This window comes from Onychostoma macrolepis, chromosome 17, assembly GCF_012432095.1.
Source record: "Onychostoma macrolepis isolate SWU-2019 chromosome 17, ASM1243209v1, whole genome shotgun sequence".
NCBI classification, from domain to species: domain Eukaryota; kingdom Metazoa; phylum Chordata; class Actinopteri; order Cypriniformes; family Cyprinidae; genus Onychostoma; species Onychostoma macrolepis.
Window position 1 is genome coordinate 5,073,426 of NC_081171.1, and position 12,210 is coordinate 5,085,635.

The window sequence follows — 12,210 nt, forward strand, 5'->3', positions numbered from 1 at the left end:
GAAGAATCTGGCGCAGTTTCTTCCTGCTGTCCGCAGACCCATGTGATCCGGAGCGGAGGGGAAGCTGTCAGCATGTCTGATGCCTGTCAGAGACAGAGGCCGAGCGATGGATGCTCTCCTCTCATCCATCTGGCCTGCTGTATGTATATAGGTCAAAGACAATGGAGCGTAGAGAGAGAGAACTCGGCCACTGATAAAGTGCGGCAGAAAATTAAATGTTAGCGTATTGTGGTATCATAGAAAATGACAAATGACGTTTGGTAATGGTCTTAAGCCGATAGCGACGCCTGCTTCCCGGCCACATTAATTCCAGCAGGCAGGTCCAGGATGCAGCTGGTGTTCTGTTCGGTGTGACCTGTGCTGGAGGTTCTGTAATAGACCGAGCGACTGCAGAGGAAAGCCAGTGGAGTTAGAAGATAAAGCAGCAAACTTTAAGAGGAGAGAGCAGATAAAATTCCTATTTATTTACATTTAAATAACTGTTTTTTTTTTCTTCTTTTTCAGCTCCTCTCTTGGGCTTTAGAGCTTATTCTGTACGTTTTTCTTCTTTTTTCCCCCTCACTTGTTGTATTTATTTTCAAGAATACATGACGCTTAGTAAAGAATGACATTGTTCTGGTGAAGCTGGCGGTAAGCTGGTGCTCCTTGCAGGTAATTCTGGCCAAGAACCTCCACTTAGACAGGAAGCAGCCGTCTGACCGACATGTACAGAGTCTAGCCACAGTATGCCTGGGTGGTATGACTGTACATACAGTTTGACGGTAAAAATATGTCAGTGGGAAGTGATTCTGCTATACTGTATGGTGAGACTTTAAAATTCTCAAACCAAGCAGAAAACTGTATTCTGCTCTGCAAATTGTCTCAGATGGGTGATTTCAGTGTAGGCAGCATTGATCATACTGGGAGTGGTTTAGTTTTGTAACTGTAGGTTGTTGAAGATTCCCACATGCATGTATATTGCTTAGTTTTTTGCCTGGAATGTTGTATTCAATCACATTCATAAAACTTTACTTTACATGTTTGTATCTGAGTTTTTTTGTGTGTGTTATATAATGTTATACATGACAGTTTTTTTCCACTGAAGCCAGTGACTTTTCATTCATTTATATTGAATAATCTTATCCTTTGACACCTGTTTAAAAAACTCAAATATTTAAAATAAATAAATAAATCTTTCTGATTATATTGTATTATATTATTACATTATATGACATTATATTGTATTATGTTAACATGATAATCATATGAATTTATTATTTAATAAAATATAATATCATGTCTGCCATAGTTTTTTAACTAAATTTGTGTGTATAGATAGATAGATAGATAGATAGATTATTGTAATAATTAACATAAAACATATTTAAAAAAATCTTAAATTAATTTATTATAAAAATGATTACAAAAATGTTAAAACTATAAAAGTTGAAATTAGAGTAGTGCTGTCAAACGATTAATCACATCCGAAATAAGTTTTTGTTTACATAATATATGAATGTGTATATTTATTATTTATATATAATATAAACACATGTGTGTGTGTGTGTGTGTGTGTGTGTGTGTGTGTGTGTGTATATAAGAAAATGTTATGTTTATATATTAAATATATTTATATATAATATAAAATATAAATATATAAAAGTACATGTAAATATTTTCAAAATATATACTGAATGTGTATCTATATATACATAATAAACAAACACAGTACACATACATATATTATGAATATATTGATTATAACATATATATATATATATATATATATATATATAATGAACAAAAACTTTTATTTTGGATGCGATTAATCGCGATTATTCGTTTGACAGCACTAATTTAGAGTGAATATAACTAGGCCTATATTGTAAATTTTTCACACTCTGCTAACTGTCTTAAACATGCGTTTTCAAATATGTAAGATTCATTGGCATTTTAGCAAATCCAGTGATGAGTTTCTCATCAGAGGAATTTATTGTACATAACCTGTGCATCATTGTGCAAAGACAGCCAATCAGATTGGAGCTTGCTGTTTTTCGAGAAAGCGCTTTTCAATTTTCGGTACTATATCCATCAAATGGTCGGTTAATGGTTTTTAGGTGCATCGTCTGAAGGTGAAACTAAGCTGTGCTATTATCTCACTTCATGAAAAAGGTTTGATGATAATGGAAACATCTCTGCAGTTCACTGCAGGAGAGCAGCACAAGTGCGTGTCAGCTGGTACGCTGGGTATGGTGAAGGTTCCTGGCATCTCAGAAATCAGGACAGTAAAAGCAGCAGGTTTATCAATTTGAGCTGGCCAACTGCACAGCTAAATGTATGTGAAAGTTAACAAATCCCTGAGGTAAATTGAGCCAGATTTCAGCTGTCTGTGTGAGACTACTGAGGTGCGACATGCTGGATTGAACCTAATGCCTGAGGCTAGTGCAATCAAACCGACAGTTGAAGACTCTCCAGTTCCCAGCTGGGGAGAGTCTCAACCGCACGGCAAATGACTCACCTCAGAGCTGGGGGAGGAAGACGCGGTGACATTGTTTTTATCAACTATTAAAGCACTCTGCCAGTGATAGCATTTATGTATTCTTGCGTGCTAGAATTAAGGCCATAGCAGCATCCCAGTTCACATGCTATCAGTAGTATGTAGTATGCAGGATTAGTACATACCAAATCATAGTATAATATGCCAGAGGTGACTGGAAGCTGCATATGTGTTTTTTCTTCTAATATTTCAAAGTATTGAAAATCTTGTCAGTTACAGAAATGTAAATGTTTGTCACGTTGTCATTCTTTTTGCTTTAGTAGAAAAATGCTTTAGTAGTTAACCATTTTAAGTTACTGTATCGATCCTAATGCTTTCATGTAAATGCATCAGAAAAAAGTCAGTTTAAACCAGCCTGAAGTAGTTAGTTAGTCTCCCAGGCTGGCCAAACTGGTTATTTTGACCTTTTTTGGCAATTTTTAGCCGGATCTGGGGAGAAAATCAGCTGTGTGACCAGGAGAACACCAGCTTAATCAGATTGGTGGACCATTTTAACCAGTTTAAATAAGCCAAAACTGCTTTTTTCACCAGCCATATCAATTTTTAGATTATTCTACTGATATTCATTTTATTATGAATTAATGAAGAGTATAATTTGAAATCATAGAAGTATGCTAATTGAGATGCAATTTACTTTTTAGTGGCCTGTCTGCTTCATATGTTGTAGTTGGATTTTCCAACAAGGTTTAACTAGATTAGTCTGAGGTGGTTTTTCAGCATTGTGCAACATCAGATTATGCATTAATCAAGTGGGAGATGAGTGTTTTCCAACCAGGGGTACGTGGTTCCAGATGATACTTGAAAAGATTTTGATTTTGCTTTGCTAAACCTATAGAAAAGAAGCTTAAGATAAAATACTATTAGGCCTGTGTTTTGTAGAAAATGTCTTCGCATTCGGTTCTTTTAAAGGAAATCTAGTATAATGTGAGAAGCAAATTTGAGGTTTTGGGTGAAGAGGTTCTAGAGCCTTCCTTATTGGGCTGCAGGGGCACATATGACAAAAAAGGCTGGGAAACACTATTATAGACCGATCATGAGCGAAGCGGCAGAACCGGGCTAGTGATTCATAAAACTCTCTCACTCGCACAGTTTGTCTGTAATGCGTGTCTGAGGGAGTAACGTGTGTCCTCCCTTGTGGTTGACTTGTGTGGTGATGCATTTGTTAGGGACGTGAAACGGCAGCAATGACAAGCAGATTTCCTCTCCGTGCATCTCTGCCAAGCGCGGGCCTGCGTGTTCCTTCCTGAGTGACTGTGTAAAGTATTGACATCAGCTGAATAAATAAACATAAGCTGGGACTTCACTCCCGGCCGCTCGGACGGACAGAGAAACAGACGTGCCGCTCTACGGTAACAGCCCCCTCCCCGCCTTTCTTGCCGTAACGGCGCATTTACAGACAGCACAAACAAGGGCTCTCTAATCCCCGACCTCAGCGCAGGATATTTATCTTAGCCGCTAAATAAATTGATTAGAAAGCAGGAGTGAGGAGACTCGTCCATCAGGCGGATGTTTCAGGGGGAACTGCATTAGGGTGCCGGCTAGAGGACATCGCTCTGACCGACCCTCCCCCTCCTTCCCGATATCCGTTCCTCCTCCGCCATCACGCTGATCTCCTCTCCCGGCGGCGACTGTGACATAGCTCCAGTGTTTCTCTGGACACCTGCCTGCCTCCTTTTTGCATATGTACACAATATACTTAATGGGTCACCAGCTCCGGCAGAAAGAGCTGATTTTCCAAGGCGGGGGGGGGGAGGCGGTGGAAAGCGGGTTTTCAGAGGCCTCGAGTTAGCTGGTCTCTTTTCAGATAATTCAGAGACAAAAGGGGCTGATTTCTGCCCGCATTCTCCACCAAGCAGCCAGCGCGCATTTCCATTTTTTATTTCCACACAGACGCTCCTCTCATCTCTCGTGAAACGTTTCAAACCTCTTGGGAGGCTGTAGCTCGTTGCCAGAGTTTGAAAAAGTTACCCTTTTTTAGTGTTTATCAACTAGCCAGCCTCTATTTTTGTGGTTTATATTTAGCGTCAATGTATTTTTCAGCTTTTGTCTGCATAATCACTCTGGAACCGTTCCCGTAACGAAATGCTTCCCATATGTTTCTGTGATTTGACTTTTTTTTTTTTTCCTCTCAGAATTTGATCTCGAAGCACAATTATTTCCATTTAGCTTAGTTTATTTTAGGTAAATACCTCTAGACTACTTGAGCTTGTAGTAATGTCTTAAAGTTGCTGGCTGACAATTCATTCAGACTAAAGGAATTCAATAGCTCTGTTTAGGACCTCTCTCTCTTTCTCTCCTCTCCGGTCTGTTGTGGAACGCAGGGGAAAGGAAGGTATTTATGGACCGTATTACAAACCTGAAATACAGTGGAACAGTGTTATGAGATTTTCTCTCCAAGCACAAGTCCATCTCTGTAACGGTTTGAGCGTTTGCTTTAGAGTCGTGTATTGAGTAGCAACATTTTTCCAACTTTCTTTGGTTGTGGTCATTCAGCTGTTTGACATCTTGTACTGTAAGCACACAAGGCACCGGTGTTTGTTTGTAGGAAAATGTCAAAAATAACGCAGCAGGTTTAATCATGTCTGTCCTGCGGTCGTTCTGGATCCACTTAGTTAAAGTGACCTAGCGCGCGTGTGGCGGGAAAACCTCACACGATGGCCGACATGTTTCCAAATGTGATTTTCCACCCGAGTCGCATCGCTCACACTCTCCCTCGTAAGATTTGATTGGAGCTGAAATCTAATTTATCATAATTCAAACATGATTCAAAGCACATGTCTTTCAGTTGTCTAAGCCATTTGTTTCATTCAAATATTTGCTTTGCTGGAGTTAATCCCACATCCAGTAAATCACATTTCAAAGCTCTGCGGCGTTTCAGAAGAACGGCATGATGGATGTAGACTGGACGACGTGTGTGTGTGTGTGTGTTTTGATCAGTGATGGGCACTTTAACCAGGTGTCAAAACGTTTCTAAACAATGAGCTTGTTTATTCTGATTTACGTTACTAGCAAACAATCGCGTAGAAATCAAGTGATTTACGAGACGTGCAAAATATTTTGCAAGTATCGGGAACATGTGGCATTTGAAACGTGCCAGCTCATCGATTTTGTACACTTTTGACAGGCCTGAAAGATTTTCGGGGTCATTTAACATGTTTGCTAATGCCATTGTCTCAGATTTTGAATTCATCAGATGTCAGATTAGCATGCATATCGTTTTGTTTTCCACGTTTTTTTGGTGTAATGATGTTAGCTAAATATTTAGCCTAGCTGTCAGCACACAACATAGCAGTTTTTAAACGAATCAACTAAATTTTCAGGCTTATGAATGGATATACTATGTATTGTTGCTATTTGCATAATTATGCAAATAAAATGATGCGTGATGCTCTAAATGATCGTTTTCACTCTTTGACAGAGACTAAAAAGCAATTCTTGGTTTCTTCGATTTTAATTGTTGTCTGAATCATATCATTTCAGCATGTTTGGTTTGTCTTGAGTTGCCAGTTTTGAAGTCACAGTAGCGTAATAATGTTCAAGAAAATTTTGAACTTTTAAATCGAGAACATATTCAAGTTATGTTGAGATGTGCTGCATGTAGTATTTTGTGCAAGTTTAGGCAGATTGTCATTGGCTTTTATCATGTTTGAATGGAAACTGTCTTAAGTTACTCTTGTAGATTCTTGTCCCAGAACGAGTAAGATGTCAGTTCAGCATTTGCATTCAGTTTTCGGTCACAGAAATGTAAGAATTTTAAATGAAACAACTGTATTCTCAGGCTTATGTTCAGATACGATGCATTTAGTGTGTTTTAGGTGCGAGTTTAGTCAATCACACACAGCTCTGTCTGAATTTTCAGCCATCTGCATTAGACTTCGCTCTCAGTACTGAGGCAGCCGTGAAAGATGAGCGTTTAAACTGCAACGGCGGAGCGGGATCCTGCTATAGCAGAACAAAGGATTGCGTTTCTCTCTCTCTCTCCGTACTAACAGCATCCTGCACACTGCTCCTCTGTGACTCCAGAGCGAAGGCATTCCCGCTCTGTCATGGGAAAGTGTTCGCGGAGGAAGAGAAGAGCTCTTCCACTCCAAATCTCCTTTTGTCTGAGGACCCTTAATTGGGCCCCTCTTTGAAAACCAAGGTGCTAAAAGAGGGACTTGAAATGTATTTTTCCCCATCAATTAAACAAAATGAACAATATGTTCTCAGAGAAAGAAAATCTCCTCGTCTTCTCGTTCACCTGAAAAAAAGCTGGTCTTTTTACACGCGCACACACTCACACAGAGGCTGTGGGAATTTTCTCGTCTCCCCTAGTGCCGGAGATATTGGTGCCCGTGTAAGAGGGGCCTGTATTTACAAGGCTTAGCGTTGTCGGAGCGGCTGTGGACGGTGGAGATAACCTGACTATTACAAGCTTTGTGTCTGTGCTCAGAGATGGCAGTCAGCTGCCTCTTATTAGGCCAATTTAATTAGACTCATTTCAATAGAATTAATTAGTGCAGTGCCACAAGATTTAAAAAGGAAGGTGATTGAAGTCGTGTGTTTTTTCTCGCCTCTATAAAAAGCATTGTTTCATAATTTAATTTCAGAAGTACTTTAATAAGATCTTGGATCTTTAAGCTGTGTCGAAAAGCTGTCGGAATAATTTTTGAAACCATTATAAAGGTTTTGCACTTGCATTGTTCTCGTAATTGCACCGCGTGCTGGTATAAATGTCACAAGTTTTTTCATTTTAAGTAAAATGTAGGGTTTTTTTTATTGGAACTTTTTATATACAAAGGCCCATTTTTACAACCCAGTAAGAGAAGTGAGACCAGTATCACGGTTTGAATGGTCATTACTGCTAACTAGATTTGCGGTGGTAGTTTATGAGATTTCTGGAAAAAAAAGTTTGTGAGAAGAAACCTTCATTCTTTTGCAGAGCATTTTAGAGTCATGAAATTAAAATTGGCCCATTTATTTATTTATATAATGTAATACCTCATGGGCAGAGTAAAATAGTATTAATTAGTAATATCATAGCACACTTTTCACAGTCTAATCGCACTGGTATGTGTGTTTTATCTATATTTGTAATAAAGCTGTGAATGCTGTTTGAGTATTTTCTCTACAGTTAAACTCATTTGTTGCATACCACTGGAAATAATTTAGAAATATTATTTATTCATTTTTATTAATACATTTTTATTGAAAAATTTAGATTATTACATAAAAAAGTATATAAAATGTATATTCGTATATAAAAATGTTATATTATTATAAAAATGCTAAAATTTCAATTTTGTTATCATGACAAAGATGTCACAAAAGTAGTTAAACTAACTTCTGTTTGTTAAGCTACGCTGCTGTTTTGCTAGACTGTTGTCTAGAATCAAGAGAAATATCCCTCCGCAAAAATGTTTTATTTTAGTCAATTTTGTAACACAAATAATACATGCTTTAACAAAACATGACCTCGTGTAACCTCTCAGGACTCTGGCATTGTTCTTCCATCATACTCTAACCATGATTTTTCTATTTTTTTTATATAGAAACAAAGAGTTGAAATCATATTCTGTTGCAATTTGTATGCATCACACATTGTCAAATGAGCTAAACTCATATTAAACCCAGATCATTCCGGAAGTCAAGCACATCTTCAGAGGGTAAAGTTGTTTTTGAAAGTGTTTGTTGTTCCTTTCTAAGCGGGATCTTGAGTGGTTGTGTTTTGTTGCAGTATCAGCTCTGCGGTGAGCTCAGTCGGTGATAGCGGCTCTGCGGGAACGACAGCACACGTGCTAAAGAAACACGTCCTCTGTGCTTCATTCTACAAATGTCAGCGCTGCCAAACAACAAGAGGCCCCTCTCTGTCCTGGACATGTGTGTGTGGATGGGATAAACTTCTTCTGTTTGATTTTTTTTTTCCCTTCTGATTTGGCAGTACAAGGCCATCCGGCGCTCTGTCAGATATAAATGTTGCTCTTTGATATACACGGGAGCCTAAAAGATGCTGGTATTTGCGACTATAAAATTTCTCATCTCAGCACGGCAGCTTTACGTGTGAAATGTACATCTCTAGAACATTTGATATGGAGATAAGTGGAGAAATTTGAGGAGATTTACATATTCCGCTGTTGCTCCTCCGCTCTATGTGGTAGGTAAATTTTTAATCAGTACAGAGGAAAAATTAATTTGCTATCCCAGAAAGGAGGAGCAGTACCAGAGGGATGCTTACAGTTTCATTAGTCGTGTTTTGTCAAAACAGCACCAACTGGCAGAACTAGAGACCGAGTGAGGGAGAATAATAGAAAAAAATACAGGCACCAAATATTGTGCAAACAGGAAGTTCATAGTTTATGAGCAGGAAACCAACGGTGAGCGTGCCAATCAGAGTATCGGGAACACGGTGATGTGAGACGGCTCACACTGTGTTTACACAGCAAGCGACCGGCTTGAGGCTGTCTACTCTGAAAGCGTGTAAACTGCACGTCACCACAGATTGTTCACTAACTGGGTTACTGTGTTAGAAGAGTTACTAGTAGTCAACCTGAGATGGGTTCTTCAATGGAAAAACCAATAGAAAGAGCATCGGAATGGATGATGACTGTGCTTTAATAAAATTCTAGCACATTTGCAACATCCTTTGAACATTTTTGTGCAATATTTACTCCAAATTCTCTAAAATATTTGCAAACCAATTGTGCACTATCCATTGAAAATTTGGCTGTCGGTAGATTTTGTTGCTTCTGTTCATTTGCCAAGTGGCATTGTAAATGGCCAAATATGGCCCTGTGCTAGTTATAGCTAAAAATTGTTGAAAAATATAATTCAGTAGGCCAGAGAGCAGAAACAAACTGCTTTAGTTTAACAGTAGTGAAGAAGGTGCCTTTGACTGTCATAAAACAATCTAGTTTTGTCTTGTCTTGGTATGGTAATAAGTCATTTATCTTTCTGATTCTGATTCTATTTAATGATTCTGGTGCCTTAATGATTCAATTAAGGAGTCTTTCAGTTCAGTGAGTCAGTAAATCAAGAACCACTCCAACTGATTCAGTCAGCGAGTGAGTCGTTTAACTGATTTAAACTGATAACTCATGAGCTAAAACTGATTTTTGAGTCTTTTTGACTGATTTGTTATACAGAACCAAAGAAGAGTCATCCGTTCACAGGTCAAAAGTCATATGAATCTATTTATATGGATAGAATGAAATAAAAATATGAATCAAATATTTATAAAAATAAAATAATTAAAAATAACATATATTATTATAAAAGAAATAAAGTAAAAGTAAAGAAATATACTAAAAGAATAGTGTTTTTTAAAATTTTAGTATTTTTTCTTTTCTTTTTTTGTGGTGTTTTATCTGCAGGTAGTTCAACAACGGGCAGAAACAGATGTTCATGAACATAAAATGAAAATATTCCAGTTGCTATATTTAAAAAAAAAAAAAGTTTTCTGAATAAGAACCAGTTCTGGTTTCCCAACTCTAGTGTCACTGTACCCGTCCAGTGTAGACATGATGTCAGATTTCTGGAAACGCTGCAGCACCTGCATCATCTCTCATCTCTCTCTCACTCTGTTGTGTTCCTGCTTTCAGGCGAAACTCTGCCTGGAGAATTTTAGATGTGAATCGCATCGATATCCTCTCGGAGAGTTTGATTAATTATATAAGGCACCGTTCAGGGACGCGTTCCCGCAACCTGTTTAACTCGGAGGGAAATCGGCAAGCAGACAGATGGAGGGAGTGATGGAGGGGAAGAGAAAGGCGTTCTTGCCAAACCTCTGCTGAGGGGGAAACAATTTAGAGTGTTAGCAACTGCCTGATAAGAGGTTAACAATAGTGCGAGCTTTCCTTCTCTTCTCTTGGAGCCGTGCGGGACCACAGGGAGGAATCCAGCAGCACCGCCTGACAATCACCCGCTTTAATGTATTCATATATGGAGGCACGGGAGCGCTCGCACGCCGCTTTACTGAAGTGCTCCATGAGAACGTACGGAGTTTGTTTCTGGGGAGTCGAATAAAATGTTAAAAAGAGATGAATAACAAAGTAAAGAGCAAAATGAAAGTTTTCTTAAAAGTCTTTTGGGCTTCTGCGGCGTGTGTTTGCTGAAGAAACCCTCGCTGGCAGCGCATCAAACAGCAGCTTTCTAAATTGACTGCAACGTTTTAATGTGCGCTAACTTTTCGGAGAGTGATTCTTGGTCACTGGAAAAACATTTTTTGGCTGTTTTTAAAGAAAACATGAAATTGACGCATTTATTGTTTGTTTTCATAATCTTTAATCAAAAAGTAATTACTCCTTCTCTGAAACCTCTTTTCTTTTCTGCTGACATAACCAAAGCTGCTGAGGTGTGAAAAATAATATTAAACTTTATTTTTAACTTTAGTGTTTTTGGAGTGTGTGTGTGTGTTGCATGCCTGTGCAAAAGTCAAAGCCACAATGCTAGGAGTTGTCAGGGTGTTGCTAAGGTGTTCTACATTAAATAAAGGTTCTTTAATGCCATTGACGGTTCCATGAAGAACCTTCAGCATCCATGGAAGTTTTGCATTGCACAAAAGTTTTTGTTTTTGTTTTTGTGCTGGTGCCTTGGCTGGCTTAGGTCTGTCATTGATAAATAAATATAACACTAAAACCACCTGTAGGTGGTGACAATTCACCATCTTAATGAGTGATTCATTGAATCATTCATTCAAATGATTTGTTCAAAATGGCTGATTTGTTTAGAAATGAAGCAAGCGACTGTCTTTATGAATGGATCATTGAATCATTGATTCAAATGATTCATTCAGAAACGGATTGATTCAGGAATGAAACACCGCAGTATTGCTCTGAGATGCACAAATGTTCTTATCCAGCTTTGTCTGGAACTATTTTCATTGGTGAAACAAAAAGAAAACAGACAATATTGTGTCTAAATTGTAATACTCATTATCTTGTTTTTTGAACTGTTGTGTCAAAGTCAACATAACATTTGTGATCGTGCTGATATTCTGGAAACCTGTCAAAAAGGATATTGGCTAAATAAATGATATCCTACAAATATAAAAAACAAAAACTCATACAGGATTGCTTTCATTACTTGAATTGCATATCATTAAAACAACAATTATGATGTTATCGTAGATGATACTGTTTATGTCACACACCCCTATACCAAAATGGTTCTTCTATGGAAAAAAAACTGTGAAAACCCCCTTTTGGCTCCTTTAATTTTAAGAGTGTGTTTTTCATCCAATTAAATGCATAAAATCAAGTCCTGTCCACCATTTTTCACTCAGAAGTGCTTCACGTTGTGCAAGTTAAGCGCATTCCAAATGCTGTGTCATGTTGTCTGTTAGCTGTAACTGATTTCATTTCCACAGAGAGGTCCTCGGACATTCACACACACTTGTACATGAACACACACCCGCCCGCAATCAGCAGTAGACATGCTACCAGAAGAGCCGTGCTACTCCCTGAAGTACAGGCCAGCTCGTGCAGATGTCCGGCCTGTTTGAGTGGCAACGAGATGGAGCGTGTCCGACCTCTCCGTCTGGCTCCCAAACCCCATTCCCCCTCCCCCTGAATCCCCTGTGCGGCCTCAGCTAATGCTGAAACCGAGGCCCCGGGTCTGGGCTCTCGCCGAGGGCCTGTGGTGGAGCTTCCCCGACAGACTGCAAAGTACCTGCGAGCGGTTCGTTCACTCAAAGAGGC

The 12,210-nt window shown here is 38.7% G+C and overlaps 1 protein-coding gene across 7 annotated transcripts in view; it reads left to right on the forward strand.

The window, feature by feature from the left end:
- LOC131523236 (neuronal PAS domain-containing protein 3) overlaps positions 1–12,210 on the forward strand; it is a 313,372-nt gene that overhangs the window by 22,312 nt on the left and 278,850 nt on the right. For 2 of the 7 annotated variants that reach the window (XM_058749409.1, XM_058749410.1), the window contains exon 2: positions 5–139. The exons of the other annotated variants lie outside the window; for them this stretch is intronic. In XM_058749409.1, coding sequence (XP_058605392.1) covers positions 111–139 — 29 coding nt within the window. In that variant the 5' untranslated portion in view covers positions 5–110. The remainder of the gene's footprint in view (positions 1–4; positions 140–12,210) is intronic. 7 annotated transcript variants of the gene reach the window in all.